The sequence below is a fragment of the Scyliorhinus canicula genome, chromosome 2 (assembly GCF_902713615.1).
Source record: "Scyliorhinus canicula chromosome 2, sScyCan1.1, whole genome shotgun sequence".
NCBI classification, from domain to species: domain Eukaryota; kingdom Metazoa; phylum Chordata; class Chondrichthyes; order Carcharhiniformes; family Scyliorhinidae; genus Scyliorhinus; species Scyliorhinus canicula.
In genome coordinates, this window is record NC_052147.1 from 149012726 (window position 1) to 149039138 (window position 26413).

At 43.2% G+C, this 26413-nt stretch overlaps 1 protein-coding gene across 3 annotated transcripts in view; it reads right to left on the bottom strand.

Annotated features, from left to right (window-relative positions):
* The window catches only part of adarb1b (adenosine deaminase RNA specific B1b), a 391221-nt gene that overhangs the window by 217118 nt on the left and 147690 nt on the right, over positions 1-26413 (bottom strand). The window contains exon 1 of one of the 3 annotated variants that reach the window (XM_038787595.1): positions 5196-5364. The exons of the other annotated variants lie outside the window; for them this stretch is intronic. Coding sequence (XP_038643523.1) covers positions 5196-5295 — 100 coding nt within the window. The 5' untranslated portion in view covers positions 5296-5364. Of the gene's footprint in view, positions 1-5195; positions 5365-26413 lie in introns of those variants that run through there. 3 annotated transcript variants of the gene reach the window in all.

Below are 26413 nucleotides of genomic sequence, written 5' to 3' on the forward strand. Positions count from 1 at the left end.
CGTGTCTAGAGTTGCCTTGGCCCTAAGCTCTGGAACTCCCTCCCTGCATCTCTCTATACCTTGTTTTTCTCCTTATATACTCCTGAAAACCTATCTCTTTGACCAAGCTTTTTGGTCAACTGGTCAACTGAGTGAGGCACGGTAGCACAGTGGTTAGCACTGTTGCTTCACAGCTCCAAAGTCCCAGGTTTGATTCCTGGCTTGGGTCACTGTCTATGTGGAGTCTGCACATTCTGCCCGTGTCTGCTCCGGTTTCCTCCCACAAGCCCCGAAAGACATGCTGTTAGGTGAATTGGACATTCGGAATTCTCCCTCTGTGTATCCGAACAGGTGCCGGAATGTGGCGGCTAGGAGATTTTCACAGTAACTTCATTGCAGTGTTAATGTAAGCCTACTTGTGACAATAATAAAGATTATTACTATCTTCTTGTGTTGGTTTAGTTTTATACTTTGTTTACAATGCTCCTTTGAAGTGTTGAGTTTTATCATGTGAAAGGTACTGTATAAACGCAAGTTGTTCTTGTTATTATCAATTCTCTTACCCTATTATAAAGTTGATTAGACAGGATTTGCCTCAAACAAGTCCATGCTGCCTTTCCTTACTTAATCCACGTTTGGCCAAGTAGTTTTACTTTAGCCTTGGATATATGTTTCTTAAACCATTCCCATCACATATTAAAATAAATGGTCTGTCCTTGCACTCCTCTGAGCAAGAGATCATTTTCAAATCTCCAGTGGTGGCCCCACCCCCAAGTTTGAGGAGGATACGGTAATTATGACCAGTGCCTCTGCAAGGTCTTCTCGAACGACCCTCAGCATCCTCATATACATCCCATCTGGTTCTGGTGACTTATCAACTTTAACTGCAATCAGCCTTTTTTTAAAATTTAAAACAATGTTTTTCCCCAATTAAGGGGCAATTTAGCATGGCCAAACCACCTACTCTACATATCTGTTGTGGGAGTGAGACGGGGGGAGAATGTGCAAACTCCAACAGACAGTGACCCGGGGCTAGGATCGAACCTTGGTCCTAGGTGCTGTGAGGCAGCAGTGCAAACCACTGTGCCACCATGCTGCCCAGCCTTTCTAATACCTCCTCTGCCGCCCAACACTTTCTCATTCACTATGACTCAGGCATCATCTAAAGCCCCTGCCTCACCCCCCTCACACCACCATCTCTCCAGCTACATATTTGTCTACACTAGTCTCCTATTTCTATTCTCACAAGTACAAAATACAAGGCACCAGGATAATTCAGAGATTAGCACCTTTAATGACTGCTTCTTGGTCTCTTTCCGATCTACTTGGACCACAACTTCTGACTGTTCACTCTCTGTCCTTCAAAATGATCTGCAGCTGCTCAGTAACACTCTTGACTGCGGCACCAGGGAAGCAACATATCCTGTAACCTTGCTATAGCTGCAGGAACACCTGCCTGTTCCCTCATCATAAAATTGCCTATCCAAATATATCCACTAGAGAATCCTCTTTTCCCTGTCCTATGTCTTTCCAAATTCCGCCCTCCCCCTGCCCCAACCCTCCTGCAAAGTTAAATCTCCTGTGGTGCTATAGATCTAATTCTGCTGCGCTTCCCAGAGGAACCTGCACCCTCATCAATATCCAGAACTGAACACTGGTGCACTCAAAACTCCTGCACTTCCGTCTGATCCTCGATGACTGTGCAGCGCTCACTCTAGAGGGGCTGACCACCTCCAAAAACATGCTACCCAGTATTGGGAAAGCACTGCAGTTGGTACAACCTTCTGTTGCTCAAGTTCTCAAATACAAAGCTCCAGCTCCTCCAGCTGATGACACTTGCTGACCATCTGGTTGTCCAGATCAGGAGAGGTGGCATAGGAAGTTGCCATATGACACAATGTGCATTCGAAGGAATTGAAGTACCTCACCATGCTTCTATTTATTCAACTATTTATTAAACTTGGAGATATATTTTTAAGCCATAAATAAGTACTTTGCAGTCAGTAGCTTCTCTTATGCTGATGTCATTTTATTTGGATGTTAACTTAATTTTTTTTTACTTCAAGTGAATGCTTTTTTCCCTTTCCCAAAAGTGCATCCATGGTTGTACTGATGGTCGTAATTATTTTAACCCATTTCATTGTTCATCACTTCACACCAGTCTATGTAAACATCTCATTTGTTTAAGCCTATTTACTTAACCAACACAGAACCATGCCGACTATCAATCACTTATTGTATCATTGAACCTGACCATGTATTTTGGGTCAATCAGCAAAATTCATATTACAGAAATGCTCTCCTCCAGATCTCTTGGCAGCTAAAGTCAGGTCATTCCAGGCAAAGCTTCGTGTGGTCAGTATAGGTTATGCATCGGGCAGGTACTGAAACGACTGCAATCCCCGACTCCCCATCAAGCTCTTTGATTTTCCACTGCTTTATGATATGAAAATGAAAACCGCTTAATGTCACGAGTAGACTTCAATTAAGTTACTGTGAAAAGCCCCTAGTCGCCACATTCCGGCGCCTGTCCGGGGAGGCTGGTACGGGATATAGTCTGTTCCATAAATTCACTACTCTTTAAGGTTATTATCTTTAAATTATCCATGCAGAGACCCTCTTCTAAGGTCAAGCTAGGTTCTGGGGTGCGTGGCAATTTCAAATATGTCGCTGTAAGATTAAGTCATTCTGACTTTTTATAAAATATATAATTGCCAGACTAACAACCCCAGACTCGAACTAGTTTTACTCGTGCCATTAATTCCAAAAGACACAAAATCATAGAATTCCTTCAGTGCAGGCGACCATTCGGCCCACTGAGTCTGCGCCAACCCACTGAAAGAGCCGTACCTAGGCCCCAAACCTATCCCCATAACCCAGTAATAGCAGCTAACCTTTTGGACACTTAGGGGAAATTTAGCAGGGCCAATCCACCTAACCTGCAATTCTTTGGACTGTGAGGAAAACGGAACACCCAGAGGAAACTCATGCAGACATGGAGAGAACACAGTTACCAAAGGTCGGAATTGAACCCAGGTCCCTGGCGCTGTGAGGCAACAATCTAACCAGTGCTAAAATGTCATCAACTAGCTTCTGAATATCCAAATAAAGCATATCCACAACTAGCTCCACGTTCCCGATGAGTTTAATTATTTTAGGAGCCACAGCAACCAGACTACGACATATGACTAATTGCCTATTCTTTAGGGTACCTGCATTTTCATTACTTAAGGATATTTGACTGACTGACCTATATTTCTCAATCAACCCGCTCCTTCTTTTAAAAAAAGGATTGATCAGAATAAAATGTAGCACCTGCCAGTCCCATATGTCTGTGTTACTTGGGCTCCTGAAAACGTTTAAGCAGATATAGGCACCTCTTCTCTCATTTCGTTGAATATGTTCTATGTAATTACCCATCTGATACTGTATTTAGACATTTGCACAGAGTGGAAATGTATTTTAGTGCAATTTTAATTGATCTCCATGCACTAGGTTTCAGACAAAGTAAGATCTGAAATGTGTCCACCTTTGCAAAGAATAAAATATCTAGTTCTTGTAACCCTGACCTGTTAACGTTGATGTATAAATTAAGAGTCACAAGAACAGAGAACATTTTGAACGAAAATCACTGCCCAACAGTTTTTGGACGACTATTTTCAGGACAATCTCATTTTCAGAACTTGTTTTAGAGCTTTAAATTAATCCTAAAACCCTTTAGTTTTGATGGATGTAACACATTATTCATCAATCAAGAATGCAAGCATGTAAAATGCTCTCAAGACCATGGTTACAAAAGCTGGCCTATGGAGGTACATAACCTCTGTGGATGACTTGTGCTCCAATGTTCCTCAATTTTAGGAATCACTTCACACCAGGTCTGAGATATGGAACATGTTGTTTCAAATCGCATGATAATTTGACACATAATTAACGTTAATCTCACCAAAGAAACCAACCAAAAGAATCCTTGTAATTTTGAAGTTCAATTAATGCAGGAAACAGGATGATATAGATCCAGGAGATATTAATGCAGCTTTCAGATCCTTTAACCAAGATCACTGGCATAGTAAAGATAGTGGAATAGTTTCAGAAAATACAGGTAGGTAGCAATCTTTCATGTAACCTTGGTCCTGAAATCTCATTCTGTGTATTTACATTTATGCTTGCCTTAATGCTTTAAGATTTGAGAAATTGAAAATTATTGCTGATTATATCCAACTGTATATTAAAGTTCCATAAGGCTAAGTACTACAATTAGGACCTCAAAAGATACACCAGAAGGCAGCAGGTCTCAGATGAATAAATAAATCATCTCACTGCACTCAAGGCGGACAGCTCCCCACCTGCATTGCCAAACTAAGGTTACTCCCATGCACAGCACCATTTACTGAAAGGAGGTCACCTCCTAGGATATGTTAAATCTAAGCACTGTACATGGTTAAGAGTCTCAGAAACACAATCCCAGTCCCTTCAATTCTGTGCCTACACAGAGTAACCTGGTGTTTTTCAGAAAACTCAACAGACATGACCTCAAATCCCACATTCTCATCCTCCCTTCACATTTATCCTCTAATTAAATCAACTGTTGAGGTCAAGTCCTGGCAGGTTTTTTAAGGTCCCAAGCTGAGGTGTTCTCCTGACTAAAAGCTTTTACATTCCCTTTCACCCATCTTTAGGAGGTCAAATATACAAGTTCCCTAATTATCCAAGCTCGGGTGAATATAAATTTGGATATCATGATATGGTTTAAATAATACAATATGAAAAAGCAGGATTACTAATTATTGAGATAGTCTACAAAAAATTGACAATTTATTTTACTGTGCAACTAAAAACAATTAACTGCATTTAGTTATATAGAGGATTATTTAATGTTCATTCAGAATTGGTTGAAATTTTGCAAGAAACATTAAACAATCTCTTAGCAGGCAAACCACAGGAGTGCAAACATCAGCATGGCTACAAATTTTGAGTCTGTTTTAACATTCTATGTGAAATGTTACTCAAGTTCCCCCCCCAAAAAATCGTAATTAACCTCTGGAAAGAAATCAAATAACTGTACTCTGTCCTCCTCCTCCTCCCCCCGCCAATGCTACACAAGTATGCAATGTGCAAAAGGAATCAAACACTTTGATATCATAAGTCTATATGCTCAACCAGCAGCTCACACGATTTTAAGCACACAATAAAAAAAAGTAGGAATTAAACTCTACCTTTCCTTTCTGACCGCTTCTTCCGACGCCTTTTGAACTTGCGCCTGACCAGATGAATAAAGGTGCCCATGTTGAGTGTCGCAGCCAGCAGAGAAGCCATACAGCACTGAGCTGGCTGTGCAGCTTGAACAGGTCAATGGCGCGCTAAATCTCTCCGTCTGACTTAACAAAGTATATTAATACAGCAATTCATTTAAGCTATCACGCGCCTGCAGAGGTGACAGTTAACCCTGCTCTGGCTCTTTCACAGTCCCAGCTTCTTCATAATGTGAGATAGGCAGCAACTGCACTTTCTCTCCACCCAAAACCAGCTAGGCTACAAATAAAATGGGTATTCACCTTCAAACACAGTCCTACATATTTTGAGACCTCTTGACAAATAGCAGTACAATTAAGAGCTGGTAAGCTCATTTATTCCTCAAGCCCCTCCACCTCCCCAACCAGTGATGAAAAGCATACACACACACACACACACAAGATGCAAGCTTGGATCCAATTATAATTCTTTTCCCCATATGACATCATGTGTACTACCTCCTGTGTACTACACAACAAAAACTGCCTGCAGAGGGATTGTTTAAGTGATGTGAACTAGCTTGTGAAGCATTTGTAGGAAGTATCTCCAACAACAACCCCCCCCCCCCCCCCCCCCCCCCCACCACCCCACACATACACTCTCTCTCTCTCTCTCTATTCCCAGTGGAACTAACCAGTTTCAATCTCAGTTGCCAGGGCTACAATAGGGAGAATATCTGCAGACAAGCTAATTACTGTAATATTTTTAATATAATTATGCATTGTGGCCTCTGCCATTCACCTTTCAAAAGAAGTTAGGACAAACATCTTCAGCATTATGAACATTTTCAGTCATCTGCAAGAATGCAGCACTGGAGTAGTCATATAAAATTATACATTTTCAAACTCACACCATAATTCACGAACAGCGACCAGCTTTACTTATCATAATGGCTCAGATTTTTGAACAGCCACCAATTAAAAAAGTTTTCTTGTAGTTAAAAACTGCTTTTGACACACTACCCAAGAGCACTAAACTGCAAGCTCACTGACTATTGCAATGAATGAAAATTACTACGACTGCCTTTAACTCAAAGTATCATTTCTACAGCCAAAACAAACGCAAAGTTGTTTTAAAAAAGGGGTGGCACGGTAGTACAGTGGTTAGTACTATTGCTTCACAGCAGCAGGGCCCCAGGTTCGATTCCTGGCTTGGGTCATTGTCTGTGCGGAGTCTGCACATTCTCCCTTGTCTGTGTGGGTTTCGTCCGGGTGCTCCGGTTCCCTCCCACAAGTCCCGAAGGACATGCTTGTCAGGTGAATTGGACATTCTGACTTCTCCCTCTGTGTATCCGAACAGGCGCCAGAGTGTGGCAGCTAGAGGATTTTCACAGTAACTTAATTGCAGTGTTAATTTAAGGCTACTTGTGACAATAATAAAGATTATGAAAAGAAAACACACATCACAGAGATCATGACTTTAAATCAATTTCCTACAATGAACATTTTACACAAACTCTGAAAGTTATTCCTCTTCATGTACATGTCAAATTTCTCGAATTTGCTTCCACCACTTTTCATATGTGTTCCAGATCTGATCATTCTGAAAATATTTCTACTTTTCCACCCAGTTCTTTTGTCAATGATGAGGAAATCTGTGTTCCCCACCCCCCATTACCACCCCACTTGCCAGAGTAAACAGTTCCTCTTTGCTTGCTATAAAACCCCACATAATTTTGAATACTCCAAGAGGTCTTCCTTTCAATCATCTCGTGCTCATGAAAACTATCCCAGTTTCTCCAATCTCTTCAGGTAACCAGGAATAATCTTTGAAAGAAATATTCTGATCAGGCGCTCATAAATCAGATTTTCAATGACAATATCTGACTCAATGGATGGGCATACAAACTCCACAGACGGTCACCCAAGTTCAGAATTGTACCTGGGTCAGTGGCACAGTGAGACAGCAGTGCTAACCAGTGTGCGACCATGCTGCCCAGTATATGATTACTGCAGTCACGTTTTTCAAAATCCTGGTTTTAAAGGCTGAGGTGCAATTAAAGAATCATAAAAGAAAGACCATAATTCATTCCAGCCATGGATAAAGTTTGGACTAATGGACTTTTGTTTAGATAAAGAAGATTCCCTGGGGAGTAGATAATTAGAGACAGTGTGTTTAGTTTGGTAAGATGGTGCAATTAGTGGAAGGAGCCGGTGTTGAAGCAGTCAGGCGTTGAGGTTTTCATTTTAGATTTAGATTGAGATGTGAACAAACTAGAAGCTGATCTCAATACAGTGAGTTTAGATCTGTCTGTGGACAGACTAGCAGTTTCTGGGAAAAGTAGTTCAGTTAAACATGTGACTGGGGCAAGCAATTGTTCTTAAGACAATGAGTTAAAGATTTCCCTGTGTACAGGGCAGGAGCAGTATCGCAGGGTGACAGTTTAAACAGTGGTTTGAGACAGTCAAGAATGTGCAGCTGGTTCCTGAAGGACTTCTCTTTCTCAAAGTGGTTTATCAAAGTGGTTTAACCCGACACCTTTTACAGCAAGTATTCTCAAGTCTACTAACTGTATTTAAAAGTGGATTGTGACCGGAGATGGGGTTTACTTGAATTTTGTTTCATTCTATTGATAAGCATTGTTTAACTGGTAATTGAGAGCTATTTGTCTTTATTTTTTAAAATAAATTTAGAGTGCCCAATTCATTTTTCCAATGAAGGGGCAATCCACCTACCCTACACATCTTTGGGTTGTGGGGGTGAAACCCATGCAAACACGGGGAAAACGTGCAAAGTCCACAGTTAGTGACACAGAGCCGGGATCGAACCTGGGACCTCGGCGCCGTGAGGCGGCAGTGCTAACTACTGCGCCGCCGTACTGCTGCTATTTGTCTTGATGACATTAAAGTTAGTAATACTATTTTCATAATAAAGTTTGTTTTAATATACCACATCCTTATTTGTGCCTGAAATCACTCCTGGAGTCAAGTATCCTTTCCTCACAATTTTACAAATTAAATATTGGGGTTTCTGTCCAGTATGCTAGAAACTGTTGGGGTCTGGTATGGGATCGTAATAATAGGGATTAGCACTTAAGTGAAAATCTGGAATCTTCCCGGCTATGCACAGACCATTTACTCTGTTATAAACAGGGGCAGTCTCAATAACCTCTACATTAAATGTGACATTTGTAATTCCCTATACCTGTAAAGTCTGGAAGAGTTTATTTTTGGCTACCCTACAAAAGGTCATCCATCATCCTATACATTTCATATAATTTACAGTACAGAAGGAGGCCACTGGGCCCGAGTCTGCACCGGCTCTTGGAAAGAGCACCCGACCAGAGGTCAACACCTCCACCCTATCCCCATAACCCAGTAACCCCACCCAACACTAAGGGCAATTTTGGACACTAAGGGCAATTTATCATGGCCAATCCACCTAACCTGCACATCTTTGGACTGTGGGAGGAAACCAGAGCACCCGGAGGAAACCCACGCACACACGGGGAGGATGTACAGACTCCGCACAGACAGTGACCCAAGCCGGAATCGAACCTGGGACCCTGGATCTGTGGAAGGCAAAGTTATTTGCATATGAGCATGATGAAGCTTGGGAGCAACATCTTACCAAAGATGCTGGCAATCTGAAATTAAAACAGAAAATGCTGGACAAACTCAGCAGGTCTGGCAGCATCTATGGAGAGAAAGAGTTTTGATATTTCGGGTCTAAATGACTCTTCCACAGAACATTTCTCTTGTTTCTCTCCACAGATGCTGCCTGACCTGCTGAGTTTTTCCAGCATTTTCTGTTTGTATCTTGCCAAAGGAGCTTTAGACTGAGCGGAATGCGATACGTATGACTGCTTAGAGAAAATCTATTGAGTGCACAACATCAGGATGAGTACAGTAAATTACTATTCAGGAATGAAGTGCATGATTCAAACATTCTGAACAACCTGACGGAAATCTCAGCATATGCAAGCAATAACCATCATGTCCACATTCAGAGTATCCATATTTCAAGAAATTCACAGTTGAATAGTGTACATCCAAGTGGAGCTGACAGAACTCAAAAGCTTAGCATTTAAAAAACAATGACAGAAAACTTAACTTAAGATGCATAATTTTGTGGTGATTAATGCCCAGTTTTACAACAGTAAAGCAGGGTCCTATTAACAAAGTCACATTCGTGAACCAGAGTCTATGGTGATCAAGGTATACCCAAGGTAGACAGTTATCAGAATGGGCACAGTGTGACCATAAAGAGAAGCCTTTTATGTAAAGCTAAAGTGTGGTAATTGGCTCAAGGAGGTCAGACCATTTATACAAACCCCTATATAGGCCATTCAGGCCCTTGAACCTATTCTAGCAGAGACCCCTAATCGAGGTATTCAAAGTGTTTTCACAAAGCAGTCAAAACTACTTGCTTTAGCAAATTGGTCGATAACTAGAGGGCATAGATTTACAGTAATTGGCAAAAGAATGAGAATGAAAATTAGAAATATTTTCAGCTTTAAGATCTGGAACACATGGAAAAGTGGTGGACGCAAATTCCATAACAACTTCCATCCTTTCCCTGGACGTGATGGTCACTACTGTTGTATGTGGTAAGATATCCTTAGGATTGTTCAGAATGTTTGAATTATCTGCTTCATTCCCCAGAACGGTAACTTACTGCACTTGCTCATCCAGATGTGTACTGAATGCAATTTTCCCAAGTAGGCATACATCTTCAGCTCAGATTACAGCTCCTTTGGCAAGATGAGCAATCAACATCCCATTCCATTTTCCCAACCTTGTCCCAAATCTGTCAAGATCCTTACCCAACAAAAAGAAAATCTATCAATATGGTTCTAACAAAAGCTCACTGGCCTGAAACATCAACTCTATTTCTCTCTTCACACTTTGCCAGACATGGCGAATGATTCCAGCATTTTCCATTTTTATTTTGAATCTCCAACAGGATTTTGCTTTCTTCAGAATGTCAGTACTGAATTTGTGGATTGATCCCCAGTGTCAACAGTCTTTTCAGGGAGAATGTGCCAGGTTTCCACTACCCTTTGCGTGAAGAAATACATCAGCCCAAAACAGCCTACCTTTAAATTTTAGAAATGCGCTCCCTTTTTCGAGAATCTGAATCTTTCTCATTTCTCCAACTCTAAACTATGTAAAATTAATAGGGAGATTTGGCTTCCATAACAGAATATTCCCACTTTAATTCCAGTGTATTAAGAGTTCCACAAAGAACACTAACCACAGCAGACATGAAGAAAATGAAACCTGCTGCATGACCCCAGCTGCAGGGGCTGTCGCAGTTGTCTGCTGATAATAGTCATTAGCATTCACCAAATTAAAATACTGTATTTCCTAAGGAAAGCCTCTCTTTTAAAGCAAACCACTCAGACAGGTCAAATAATACTGAACACAGTGACATAACAAACACTCTAATGTTGTTTTATTCAAAGGCACTTGCCATGAAAAGCCTGACAGTACAAGTAAAGAGCGTTCTTTAATTGCCTGAATTTGTATGCCATAAACTGTGGGACCTGAAAACCGTGCATTAGTTGATTCGTTGCGCAATAATTTATTCCGAGAATAATGCTCTTGAGAAGCAGCCCCAGAGTGATCATAAGAGCTTGCAGTGTCCTTGCTCCTGGAATGTGCAGAAGTGAAATACGTAAGAATTACCTCAAATTAACAAGATTTGTGTTCCAAGTTAACCGTCCTGTAACTGAAATACGCTGTATATGAAATCCGTCAGTGGTACGTGCAAGTTATGGATACAGGTTTATATGCCATGTATGTGCGTGCACTTGTGTGTTCGTGATGTCCCATCACATCACACTATGCCAATTTCACCTAACAATCTGGTTTTTCCAGGGACAGATTCCAACACACCCCACACCTTTGGTCCAGTGTCAATCCAACTGACATTACTCTAGTATCATGGAGGAGGAGCACAAACAATTATTCCCCCAGAATGGTCAAGCCATCAGCTGTCAGTGTGATGTGTACAATTTCACTACACACTCCATTCATCAAATTTACAAACACTATGGTCTGGATGTTGTGATAGAAACGAGGCTAACTCCACTGAGTTATTATGGAGTGAAGTGGGCAGCACAGTGGCTAGCACTGTTGCTTCACAGTGCCAGGGACCCGGGTTAGATTCCCGGCATAGGTCACTGTCTGTGCAGAGTCTGCATGTTCTCCAGTGTCTACGTGGGTTTCCTCCAGGCGCCCCAGTTTCCGTCCCAAAAGAAGTCCTTGTTCTGTGAATTAGACATTCTGAATTCTTCCTCAGTGCACCCGAACAGGCCACGGAATGTGGCGACTAGGGGATTTTCACAGTAACTTCATTGCAGTGTTAATGTAAGCATAGTCGTGACACTAAAGATAAAGATCATTATTATAAAATGCCAACTTCCACAGACGCACATATGTCTGAATTATCCTGTTGCTCCACAACTGTGCTCTACCTTGCTGACTGATTTTCAAAATCAATGTCGTGGCATGAAGAAGTGAACAGCATAATTGGGGATGCTCGTGAAAGGCACCAGGAAAGGTTAATAAGCATTCATTCAAGTGTAAGTGAATTTTTCACGACACCCCGTCAATGATAATTATTACCAAGCAACTTTCCTGATCCTGAAAATGTATTTTTTTACAAATATGGTGTCTCATTCCTTCAGAATTTAATCAGGACTGGAAATATTTTTCAAAACTCATTTTCTTTTTACTTTTCTGTCTGTCTTCGATCCTTCTTTGTGTCTTAATCACTTCCTCCATTTTTATTTCGCTTTCTGTACGATTTAAATTAATTTATAATGCCTGATTCATATTTTATGGTTTAAACTCTAAATAATCTTCACTGAGACATGTAGTCTGATTGTTTCTTGCTCTGCCCACACTGGATCAGATGCCTGGTAACACCAAGTGCCTCCTCAAAAGCTTGTAAAATGTTATGAACAGCTGTCAGCATAATGATGGTAGATGTTCCTTCACTGCTAACTGCAAAGTTTGGTTCACAAGTTCCTATTCCCTCTATGTCCTCTACTTTCCAATTTTTCCCAAAGCAAGGCACTCTGCATTCTAAAATCCCTGGGTTTAATCACTCAACAACATCAACACTCAACTGCTTGACAGAATCTGTCCTGGGAAGTCCAAATCCATTCAAGTCACCATCCAGTACATATTTTAAATCAGTGCATTTGTGCACTGCAGCAATTAATGGCCATTTCCCCCTTTCATGACCTTCAATGATGTTAACCTCGAAAATATCTGACAAGTAATCAGAATGAGATTAGCATAGCCAAGGATAATAGGAACAGAACATGCTGGAAATACTCAGCATATCTGACAGCTTCTTTGGGAAAACAGAGTTAACTGAATCTGACGGACGGTCAACGACCTGAAACGTTTTCACTGATTAGCTCTCCACAGAAGCTGCCAGGCCTGCTGATTATTTCCAGCATTTTGTTTTTATCTCAGATCTCCAGCACTGCAGTATTCTGATTTTGTATTAGCATAGCTAAAGTACACAGATAACAACGAAATATAAACTAGCATGAGTGAGAGGATCCTCTAACTCTGATGTTTGCTCCATGATGACAAATCGTAAGAGTCAGATTTTGGCACATGTGAATGAAACAATAATTGGAGCACAAGATTATCAACGGCCTGTTTAGCTCAAAATCTTCAAATTTAATGAAAAAAACTTTTAGCATTAAACATTTAGGCCATGTTCCAGTGTTTAAATCCCACTTCTCCCCACCTTTGTAACTTCCTCTGGACAACTCGATCAATCCCAGTGTTTCTGTTTCAACCTCGTGTGCACCCATGCGCCTTTCACCTCAACCATACCTTCAGCTACCTAGGCTCCATGTCCTCCCGAAACCATCTGCCTCTGCACCTCACTTGAAGCCCACCTCTCTTGGTCATCCCTGTTCATCTATTCTTCCCTTCTGCAATGCTGCACTGATTTCTCCTTGCACCATTATGAGATGTTTTGGAATGTATTGCTACATTGAAGACACTTTCACTAATGGAATCTATTGCTGCAGCAGATCTTTAACTTTAAGAAAAAGATCATACACATATTTGTTTCATTCTACATTCCAAGGAAACATGAAACACAAAAATGTTATTCACAACTTCTTTAAGAGATGTACAATTGATCCTGTATTGGACTCCAAACGACCTACTTAATTTCTGCATAAAAAGTGTGCAAGTAATCAAGCATATACATCCCCCATTCACTACTACTCATCACTTTCCAAGGATTCTTCCCTTCTCCCAAACTCATAGCAGCCAGAAAACCATTATGCCTCCTGGCATAGTTTGTCATCTCACGATCCACCTATCCGTATAGCTAACAATCATGCCATTATATTTATTCATCCCATTATATTTATTCAGTTTAATCAACATTAATTGCTTTTGTTCAGAATCTGGTCCATATATCCATTGTCTAATTTTGTCTACTTGTTCTGCACTCAGGATAATGTGACACAATCATGCCAGATAGCTTACTCACACCTGCTTAGAGCTACACCATCTATTCATCTTGGACTTCTGAAGACCTGATGTTTTCTTGTCCAGTGCAAACAAGTGCAGAAAAACAGACTTCCCACACAATTTAAGAGCTGGAATCATCCTCATTATTCCTGAGCACTTTCTAAAGCATTAGAGCTCCTTTGAAATCAATATGTTAAAAATTGCATTAAGTATTCCAATTTAGAAATATTTCAATATTTTAATAAGCCTGGCTCTGGCCAGAAAACTCTTGAATATTCAATAATTTTATCAAATCCTTTTAACTTCCCACATTTACTGACATATTTTGTCATCTACAGTAATTTGCTGATCTTTGTTACAGTATAGATTTCCTTTTATTTATCTAGGTTAAAACCAAGTACCGTCATTTATCTAATTAATATAGATCTTTCGGCGATATAAAATTGCTATTGCAATAAGTTCAATGTCACAAGTAACATTCTACTCCAACTAGCACAAAGAGTGAAGTAAGGACGGGCTTGTTCAAAATTCTGCTCAATACTGCACTGTAATATCTCATCCAAAACAGTATTTCACAAGAGATGCTTCAACGCCCTCTGCTGGATATATTTATCCTTGAATGAATTGATAAAATAATACTAAGTTCTTTTGGCTTTAATTAAAACTTGTGTGCCTTCAGTCTCGTTTAAATACGAGGTGCAGAAACTTACTGACAATTTGTTTCAACAGGTTTGTTTATTTACACATTAAAAAGAATCAGATCTGTGGAACTCAAAAGACTGGCCACTTACACAGGAGTTGGGTAACATGCAATTAACATTTAACAAAAGAATTAGGAGCAGGAAGCCATTCAAGAGTGCTTCTCTATTGAATAAAATTATGGCTGATCTAATTGTGACCTCAACTCCACAATCCTACCCATCTCCACATTCCTAACCATCCCGATTACATAGAACATAGAACAGTACAGCACAGAACAGGCCCTTCGGCCCTCAATGTTGTGCCGAGCCATGATCACCCTACTCAAACCCACGTATCCACCCTATACCCGTAACCCAACAAACCCCCCCCCCCCCACCCCCTTAACCTTACTTTTATTAGCACACTACGGGCAATTTAGCATGGCCAATCCACCTAACCCGCACATCTTTGGAATGTGGGAGGAAACCGGAGCACCCGGAGGAAACCCACGCACACAGGGGGAGGACGTGCAGACTCCGCACAGACAGTGACCCAGCCGGGAATCGAACCTGGGACCCTGGAGCTGTGAAGCATTTATGCTAACCACCATGCTACCCTGCTGCCCCCAATTACCCGATTACCTGATGACTTCCTCGTTAGTTAAGAATGTATCTACCTCTGCCTTAAAAATATACAATGACCCTGCCTCCACCACTCTCTGGGTAACAGAGTTCCAAAGCCTCAGCCCTCAGACAAAAAATCCTCCTCATTTCCTACTTAAATGGCTGACCATTTAAGACAGCACAATGGTTAGTACTGCTGCCTCACAGCGCCAGGGACTCGGGCACGATTCCAGCCTGTGTGGAGTTTGTACGTTCTCCCAGCGCCTGTGTGGGTTTCCTCCCATAGTCCAGAGATATGCAGGTTATGTGGATTGGTCATGATCAATACGTGGGGTTACGGGGATAGGGTGGGGAGTGGGGCTAGGTAGAGTGCTCTTTCGGAAGGTCGGCGTAGACCTTCTGCATTATAGAGATTCTATGGATCACTTATTTTTTAAACTGTGTCCACTAGTTCTAACTTTTCCCACAAGTGGAAACGTCCTTTCAGCATCGACAGTAGGAGAGGGAGGGAAAGAGAGAGAGCTCCAGGGCCACGGGTTCAATTCCAGCCTTGGGTCACTGTCTGTGTGGAGTCTGCATGTTCTCCCCTTGTCTGCGTGGGTTTCCTCCGGGTGCTCCAGTTTCCTCCCACAGTCCAAAGTTGTGCAGGTTAGGTGATAAATTGCCCCTTAGCGTCTAAAAGGTTAGATTGGGTTACGGGGAGAGGGTGGAGGTGTGGCTTAAGTAGGGTGTTCTTTTCGAGGGCTGGTAAAGACTCGATAGACAGAATGGACTCCTTCTGCACTGTAGGGATTCTAAGATTCTACTCTATCCAAGTCCACTTAAGATCTCATTTTTCAATACAATCACTTGTCATTCTTCTAAGCTCCACAGCCTGTCCAACCTCTTTTCATAAGATAATGCCCCAATCCCAGGTATCAATCAAGTGAACACTCGCTAAACTGCCTCCAATGCATTTATACCCTTTCTTAAATAAGGGGACCAAAGCTGTAAACTGTAGACCAATATGCCATTTGCCTTCCTAATCATTTGCTGTGTCTGCATACCAACCGCTTGCGATTCATGTACCAGGTCATCCAAATCCCTCCTTATGCAGAGTTCTGCAATCTCACTCTATTTAAATAATATGATGCTTTTCTATTATCAGTGTCAAACTGGATCAGTTCACATTTTCCAAAACAATTTCCAAAAGAACACTAAGTTCTCAGATACAAAATTCAGGTAAAGTAAATCCTATAAGGGTACAGTTTGATTTTGTCTCTTCAAGGAGTTAACTGTGAGCATATTTATAACAGATCATTTTGACTGCACTTATTTGCCCTTTATTCAATGAAGCCAAAGATCTTCAAACTTTCTGCTACCATTTTTGAAGTCTTTAATAACATCTCACTATGGTGCAGCACCTCATATCTAAAAGTAATTCACAGGTATGTTTTTCTGCATCATCCTCAGCATATTGTTGGCCACCACCTCGGGCATTCTCAGACAGTATGGGCAGTTCAGGCATACATTGACAGCAGTCTAAAATACAAACTGAAATAAGCTAGCAAAAAAGGTGGAAAGGACATGCAAACATTGAAATTCATGGAGCTTGGACAGATTCACATCAATCATAAAACAACCTGGATTTGTATAGCGTCCTTAATGTAGTAAAAAGTTCAATGTATGCCACATGATTAAACAAGCATGACACCTAGCAAGAGCTGTGAGAACTGATGACAAAATACTTGGTCAAAGAACGATTTTGAAAGTAAGAAAGAGAGGGAAAATAAGCAGAGTGCTTCAGGATGTAAATTTGAGAGCTGAGAGCCGAAGCAGCTGAAGGCACAGCCACTGATAAAAGAAGGAGGAAAATGGAGATGTAGAAAGTCAAATATTTGGGAGAGTTTTAGTGCATAGGGGAAAAAAGCTAATAGCATCTTTAATAATGAATTAGCAACAGCTTGTGTAACTGCAGCTAAATAAGCTTTAAAATGACAAAGAGTGATGTAAATGAGTAAAGACTTTAATTTTAAACTGCAAAAAAAAAAGCAACTTTTTAAAAAATAAATTTGGAGTACCCAATTCATTTTTTCCAACTAAGGGGCAATTTAGCGTGTTCAATCCACCTACCCTGCACATCTTTAGGTTGTGGGGGCAAAAATCATGCAATCACGGGGGGAATGTGCAAACTCCACACGGACAGTGACTCAGAGCCGGGATCAAACCTGGGACCTCAGCGCCGTGAGGCAGCAGTGCTAACCACTGCACCACCGTGCTGCCCCCCCCACTCCAAAAAAAAGCTACTCTTAATCTAATAGAGGCCCAATTAGTCCAGTGGGCTAGGAATCGGATGATCAGTCAGGTTTAATTTCACCAAATCTAATTTTACATTTCAAGACAGCATCAGTACTTTTACTCAAGCTTTTGAATTCTCAGTAACCCAGCAGAAGTAGACCAAAGGTGTCTGTCCCCATAGATTAAATACTCTCCTACCATGAAATCAATTGCAGGTTTTTCTCACTTTTGATGCCTCTTTTATCAGCCTACGTGACCAACATCCAATCCTGGAGGTGTTATAATTTCCTCCAGTTAATCAGTGGGAAGCACGAGATCAGACAACAAACTTCAATCCCTTATCACAAATTCCAAGGCACCCAAGATTAACAGTACAATGGCCAAAGGAAAAAGGAGGCTATATCTCATTTCCCACCATATGGAAAGAATGTTACTTTTCCAACATCTTGTCCTTTCAGAAATGAATATAAAAATATCAGTTAGATACATTAGCAAGCGGAGGTCTGAACCTGGTGTAGGCTTAAAGTGCAGTTTTGCATCACTTGAGCATCCAAATAGCCCCACACAAATACTAACATACACATAGGAACCCTGCAATCCTGTTACATTGAACAAGGGGAAACAGTGTTACCATTGCAGAAAACAGGTATTATTACCAGGAGCTGATTTTATACTCCTTACAGGCCTTTTTGGAGTTACAATCTGGTTGTGATTTTTAACTGCTAAACTGGCCAATCCTCGAAGACTATAGACCAGGCTTGTCCAACCGGCGCCCCACAGGCTGGAATCTGGTCCCTCCCACCCCATTCTATGTAATCCCTGAACCACTGTTCAAAATGCCAGTTAAGACAGGTGAGTGAAGTTCAAGATCTTTGAAAGGGGCTGCTCCTCCAATTACAGGATAATCCTTGTGTGAATTTGCTGCTGATTGGCTCTAGAGGGGGAGAGGCTCTTGAGAGAGAGCGTGAAGAGAACGCGCATATGAGAGGGCGCCCGTAAGAGAGAGCACGCCTAAAAGAGAGTACAAGTAAGGAGAGAGCACGTGTAAAGGAGAGAGCAAGCATAAGCTAGCACGCATGAGTGCATGTAAGAGAGGACGTATAAGAGAGAGCGCGTGTAAGAGAGAGGGCGTAAGAGAGAACTTGCGTAAGAGAGAGGACGTAAGAGAGAACTTGCGTAAGAGAGAGGGCGTAAGAGAGAACTTGCGTAAGAGAGAGCGCGCGTAAGAGAGAGCTTGCGTAAGAGAGAGCTTGCGTAAGAGAGAGCACGTGTAAGAGAGATCGCGCTTAAGAAGAGGGAGCGCGTGTAAGAAGAGAGTGCGCATAAGAAGAGAGAGCACACGTACGAAGAGAGCAGGCGCAAGAGGATTGAGCAGGAGGAGAGGGGGAGAGAGAGGGAGGAGAAAGAGAGAGGGGGGAAGAAAGAGAGCAGGAACCAACACATTCTCACAGTGGGTGAGGGTGATTGAATAAACACAGACTGGGAATGAGTGAGCTGGACACACACTCACCCTCGTACACTCTAGTCATTTTTATTAATTATTCTTTTTTAACATTTTCAATTTACAGCTTTGACTTTATTTTTGATCAACAAGTTGCTTTTTTTCTTCATGCTCAATTTTTAAAAATTCATTTATCATTCTTAAATCTGCTTATCAGGCCCTTGAGTGAGAAAAAAAATGGAATGTGCCCCCCACGCAAAAAGGTTGGACAAGCTGCTTTAGATCTTGCAGTGGTCAAAAGAGATCTAAACAGGATGACTGCAGATTAGTGGCTACAAAAAAAACTTGCAGATTGCCAGTTGTTTGTAAATTTCTGGCCTTTAGATCGACCTTTAGAGAGAATGAAATAATTTGCATGCACAAGATTGAGCATGCAGCTCGTATTTAAGAGGCCCATCCATCCCAGAACACAAGGATTCTTCAAACACTGGTTGAAAGGAGGAAAAAACAATTACAAACAATTTAAATCTCCCTAACTTGAATAACATTTATAGCCTCCCAATTCACAAGTTAACTAATATACTTATCCCCAAATTATATTTAGTTTAAGGGTTTCTCAGTTGCTGATTACATCATTGTTCTAATGGATTGGACAGCAGCCAGTGCTTTTTGTTAATTATTTTTATTGAGGCATTTATAATAAACATCAAACACAACCACGATCAAAACGATAACCAAAAGATAACAAACAGGAGATCACATCATAACTCAATGAGTAACCAACAACCGCAGTTCGCCCTCCCTACCATACCACCATTCCCCCCCCCCCCCCCCCCCCCCCCCCCCCCCCCCCCCCCCAATAGGCACATTTAATTTTCTCCAGCCTAAGGAAATACACAAGGTCATTCACCCACACCCCGGCCTCAGAAGCTCCGAGTCCCTCCACCCCAACACTCTGGGCTGCCAGAGAGGCAACGTCGGCCTCTCTCAACCCTTGGATTCCCAGGTCTTCCAACACTCCAAACACTGCCAATTCTGGACTCGTAGCCACCTTCACCCTCAGTACCTCCGACGTCACGTCAGCGAACCCCTGCCAAAATCCATCCAGCTTCGGGCAGGCCCAATACATGTGAACATGATTCGCAGCCCCCCCCCCCCAAACACTTATCCTCCACCTGCTCAAAGAACCTACTCATTCTAGCCACCGTCATATGCGCACTATGAACCATCTTAAATTGAATAAGACTCAGTCTGGTGCACAAGGTGGACCCATTCACCCGTCTCAAAGCTTCCTCTCATACCCCAGCCTCCAGCTCACCCCCCACTTCCGCTAAACTACTCCTAACAGGAAACGCTCCCAGTCCATCAATTTATTTTATATCTGACACCTTGCCCTCTCCAACCTCTATTCTCGACACCACCTTGTCCTGCAACCCAAGGGGTGGCAGATCAGGAAAGGACGGCAACTCTTTTCTCACGCTGTTCCGCAACTGTATTCCCACACCATACTCCCAAGCTCGGAAGCTGCCCGCCACAAATAAATCCCCAAATCGCTCGGTCCACGCCTGCGATCAACCCTTAAACCTCTTCCCCCCCCCCCCCCCCCCCCCCCGGTCAGGGCAGCATGGTGGCGCAGTGGAATGGCCCTGTTGCCTCACAGCGCCGAGGTCCAGGTTCAATCCCGGCTTTGGGTCACTGTCCATGTGGAGTTTGCACATTCTCCCCGTGTTTGCGTGTGTGTCGCCCCCCACAACCCAAAGATGTGCAGGGTAGGTGGATTGGCCATGCTAAAGCTGCAGGGCAGCATGGTAGCATGGTGGTTAGCATCAATGCTTCACAGCTCCAGGGTCCCAGGTTCGGTTCCCGGCTTGGGTCACTGTCTGTGCGGAGTCTGCACGTCCTCCCAGTGTGTGCGTGGGTTTCCTCCGGGTGCTCCGGTTTCCTCCCACAGTCCAAAGATGTGCGGGTTAGGTGGATTGGCCATGCTAAAATTGCCCGTAGTGTCCAAAAAAGTAAGGTTACGGGGGAGTTGTTGGGTTACGGGTATAGGGTGGATACGTGAGTTTGAGTAGGGTGATCATTGCTCGGCACAACATCGAGGGCCGAAGGGTCTGTTCTGTGCTGTACACTTCTCAATTCTCAATAAAGTGTCCCTTAATTGGGAAAAATGAATTGGGCACTCTAAATTTAAAGAGAAACCTCCCCCCATCCAGTCCTGGTGGAGCAAACCTGCGATTCCCGCAGATCAAAGCCCAAACCGAGGCCGCTTCAAACCTCGGTGTTGTCACCACTGTCCCCACACCCTCAGGGCTGCCACTACTACTGGACTAGTAGTACCTGATCAGCGAGAATGGCAGAGGCGCCATCAACAGTGCCCCCAAACTAGTAAACTTACAGGAGGTTGCCTCTATAATTCCCATACCAACCCCTTTCTTACCATGGCTACATTTACCGCCCAATAATAATTTATTACATTTGGCAAGGCCAACCCCCCCACCTCCACAGTGCCTTCTTTACTCAAGGGGCTTTCCCTGCCCACACAAATCCCAATATTATAGAGCTAACCTTCTTGAAAAAGGCCTTGGAGTTAAAAATCGGGAGATTCTGGATTACAAACAAAAACCTCGGGAGCACAGTCATCTTTACGGGCTGCACCTGCCCTGCCAATGACAACGGAAGCACATCCCATCTTCTAAATTCATCCTTCATTTGCCAACCGAGCCAGATTCAACTTGTACAATTGCTCCTTCCCCCGCACCACCTGAATGCCAAGGCACCTAAACCCACCCCCACTACCCTAAATGGCAGCTTGCCCAGCCCCATCTCCTGCCCCCTCACCTGAATTGGGAAGAGCTCACTCTTTCCCATTTTTAATTTATACCCCGAAAACCGGCCAAATTCCACTAAAATGTCCGTAATATCCCCGATGCTTTCCTTTGGGTCATGTACGTACAACAACAGGTCATCCACGTACAAGGGCAACCTCTGCTTGCTCTCCTCCTCCCCCCCCCCCCCCCCCCCCCCCTCCCCCCCGGGCACAATCGCTCTCCAAACCCGAGACGCTCTAAGCGCCATTGCCAGTGGCTCTATCGCCAAGGCAAAAAACAACGGGGAGAGTGGGCATTCCTGCCTCTTTCCCCCATACAACCTATGATTCTTCTTGCTCTCGCCACTGGTGCCTGGTATAACAATCAGATCCAATCCACAAACCGCTGCCCAAACCCGAACCGTCCCAATACCTCCCGCAAATACTCCCACTCTACCCAATCAAAGGCCTTATCAGCATCCATTGCTACCGCCACCTCCACATTCCGTCCCTTCGGGGGCATCATTATAACATTTAACAGGCGCCTGATATTGGCCGACATGTGCCTCCCTTTTACCATCTGGTCCCCCTCCCTATCACCTCTGGCACACAATCCTCAATCCACGAGGCCAGATCTTACACATCCACATTCAATAGTGATAGTGGGCAATAGGACCCACACTGCTCCGGGTCCTTACCTTTCTTTAGGATCAGAGGTATTGAGCTGTGCGACAACATAGGGGGGAAGCTCACCCTTCCCTGATTAAATGCCCTCACCAACAGGAGTCCCCAGTCTCCCAAAAACTTTTTATAAAACTCTACTGGGAAGCCATCGGGGTCCGGGATCTTCCTGCCTGCATTGCCCCATACCCTCCAGCACCTCCACCAATCCAATAGGAGCTCCCAGCCCCTCTACTAGCCCCATCTCCACTCTGGGGAATTCCAACCCGTCCCAAAAATCCCCCCCCCCCCCCCGGGGCTCCGATTCATAAAGCCTCCTACAGAACTCCTCAAACACCCCTTTCCTCCCCCCTCCACCGGATCAAATACCACTCCACCTTTGCCATCCTTCACCCTGCCAATCTCCCACGCCACCTCCTGCCTCCTAAGCTGGTGGGTTAGGGTTAGGGTTAGAGGGGTGTGGAGACGAACGTGGCTCCCCCCCTTTTGTTTTCTGGTTCTGCGGTAATTGTTGTATTTTTCGTTTGGTTGGTGGTTGGGGAACTCTTCTCCCCCGAGATGTTTTGAGGGGGTGAATGCACCTTTTAGTCTGTTGGGAGTTTTTTATGCTTTTCTTCTGTTTTTTAATGTTGCACTGTTGGCTGCAAGGTGAGCGAGTGGGGGTGGGGGCTGCCAGGCTCGCTGGGCGGGCTAGTTATCGGGAGCGCAGTGGGGGTGATCAGGTAGTGTAGCAGAGGGGGATTTTTTTTTTAGGTAAGTGGGGGGGGGGGGGGGGGGGGGGGGGGGGGGGGGCTGCTGACCTGTGCAGTCAGACTTCTCTCTGGAAATCCCTACACCTTTTCAGCCACACATCCACCCTCCGCACGGGGAAAAGATCTGAAAAAGCAGCCTCGAGCGGGAGCTGCCAAATGGGCGACCATTCACACCATAGCCGCCACCGGAGATCCGACAGCAGTCAGCGTTGACAAAAAAAAAAAGAGTGGAACTGAGTGGAAGGCATTTTACAAAAGTAGCTGACAATGTAAGTACACAAATGCATAAAATGTATTCCAAGTACCACACAGAATACAATTAGGTACCCCTTGTGTTGTGTGAGACTTGCTTTAAGTGTCATTGATGTGAAATACCACCGCAAATCCTCTTCACAAATAAAGGTTTATTTTCACATTTAAATTGCTTGTTAAATCAACCAGAGCAAGAAAGGAATGTAAATAATAAGCTGCCTTCTGCATTCTTGCATATCTTAACTTGTAATTAAACTTAAATCATCACCAGCATTATAACTGCAGCATTACTAGCAATCGATTCACTTTCCACTGTACGTTTACTGAGCAGACGCTGGGAGAATTAGCAGTAATTATATCTCAAGCTTTCTCTTCGCTGCATTGCTCTCCAAGGGGGCATTCAGAGAATAAGCAAGCAGTGTACAACACTAACGGCGTAGATCATTCATGCACCAACCCATGGCTATTAAGTCACCCAAACAGTTTTTAAGCAACTTAGATTTTCTCATCCATTTTTCTATTGTCCTGAAGGGAGTGACTCACAACCACCTGCTCCTATCGGATGTCATTGACTTCATGAAGCTAAGTATTGTACACACCTGTCTGCATCAACAGGGCCAATGTGGAGATGGTTGACAGCTTCAAATTCCGAGGTGTACACATCACCAACAATCTGTCCTGGTCCATCCATGTCGACGCTCCAACCAAGAAAGCACAACAGCGCCTATACTTCCTCAGGAAACTAAGGAAATTCGGCATCTCCACATTGACTTTTAGCAACTTTTACAGGTGCACCATAAAAAGCATCCTATTCAGCTGCATTACAGCCTGGTACGGCAACTGCTCAGCCAGCCCAAGACCGGAAGAAACGACAGTGTCGTGAACCCGCCTCCCATTCATTGACTTTGTCTATACCTCCCGCTGCCTTGGGAAAGCGGGCAGCATAATCAAAGACCCTCCCACCCAGCTTACTCACTCTTCCAGCTTCTTCCATCGGGCAGGAGATACAAAAGTCTGAGAACACGCACTAACAGATTCTAAAACAGTTTCTTCCCCGCTGTTACCAGACTCCTAAACGACCCTCTTATGGACTGATCTGATCTCTTCACACATCTTCTCTACTGAGTAGTACAACATTATGCTTCACCCGATGCCTGTATCTATTGTGTAATTTATGTTTGCCCTATTACGTATTTTCTTTTCATGTACGGAATGATCTGTCTGAGCTGTACATGTGACAATAAACAAATCCAATCCAATCCAAGATGTTTACCAGCAGTTTTAGCACAGATTTCTGGATAGTAATCTCCTAAATGGAGGTGCTGTAACCAATTGTCAGAACCTTGCTAGCTCAGCACAGAAATTGATACCTTCCTGCTCGGTTCAGATACTCACTGGATAAGAGACAAGACACTGGGGCAGCTCTAAGTAACATTCATAGAATAGATCATAGGAATTTACAGTGCAGACGGAAGCCATTCAGCCCATCGAGTCTGCACCGGCAATTGGAAAGAGCACCCTACCCAAGGTCAACACCTCCACCCTATCCCCATAACCCAGTAACCCCACCCAACACTAAGGGCAATTTTAGACACAAAGGGCAATTTATCATGGCCAATCCACCTAACCTGCACATCTTTGGACTGTGGTAGGAAACCGGAGCACCCAGAGGAAACCCACCCACACACGGGGAGGATGTGCAGTCTCCGTACAGTGACCCAAGCCGGAATCGAACCTGGGACCCTGGAGCTGTGAAGCAATTGTGCTATCCACAATGCTACCGTGCTGCCATTCTCAGCCTCGTTGTTTATTCCAATGCATCGTTTTGTACAAGAATAGAGCTTCGTCAGCATGTTATGACTGCTGCACCATCACTTTTTTTTAAAGAAGGTAGGAGATAAAGGTTAATGGCAAGACTCTGGTGTCATCATTAACATTCATTCAGTTACAAACAGCAGACGTTCCATTTAGTCTTGACAGTGTATGTAAAGATAGGACAGTGGAGACTGTAATAAAAAATTTTTATTCCCTTTCAAATCAATTAGATCCAAAACCGCAGTTCGAAAACCTTCTTCCCACCTTTTCTTCTCTTGTCGATATCATCTCTTTAATTGTGTCCACCTTCTTCAATCCCCTTAATTACTACCAGTGACATGCTTTTGGCTTATTTGTGAGGGGGGGGAAAGTATTTATATTTATATAATGCCTGCAATGTAATGAAACATCCCACGGCGCTTCACAGGAACGTTCTCAAACAAAGTCTTTTGTAGGTTTCAATGAGATCACCTCTCATTCTTTGAAATGCTAGAGAACACAGACCCAATTTCCCCAATCTCTCGTCAAAGGACAATCTTGCCATCCCCGGAACAAGTTTGGTGAATCTTTGCATTCCTGCTAAGGCAATAATATCCTTTCTGTGGTGAAGCCAGGTGTGATCTAACCAAGCTTATATACAATTGAAGCAAGACTTCACTACTCCTGTACTCAAATCTTCTTGCAATAAAGGCCAACATAGCATTAGCCTTCCTAATAGCTTGCTGCCCCTGAACGATAGTCTGCAGTGACTTACTGACGAGGGCACCCAGCTCCGTTTGCACATTTACAATTTCCAACCTTTACCATTCAAGAAATATCCCGCACAACTGTTCCAGCTACCAAAGTGGGCAACCTCACGTTTCCACATTATATTCCATCGGCCATGTTTTTCCCACCCAATAGGTCTGTCCAAATCCTCTTGAAGCTACTTCATATCTTCCTCACAACACATTTTCCACCAGACTTTGTGTCATCTGCGAACTTGGAAATTTTACATTCGGTTCCCACAACCAAATCATTGATACATATTAAGTACTGCTGGGGCCTGAGTACTGATCCTTGTGGTACCCCAGCAGACACAGCCTGCCAACTTGAGAATTACCCATTTATTCCTACTTTATATTCTCTGCCTGTTAAGCAATCCTTAACCCATGCCAGTATATTACCTCCCATCCCAAATGCTTTAATTTTGCTAGCCAACCTCTTTTGAGGGACTTTATCAAATGGCGTCTGAAAATCCAAGTATACTACATCCACCAATACCCTTTACCAATTCTGTTAGTAACATCCTCTAAATGCTCTGACGGTTTCGTCAAACACGGTTTCCCATTCAGATATCCATGTTCACTATGCCT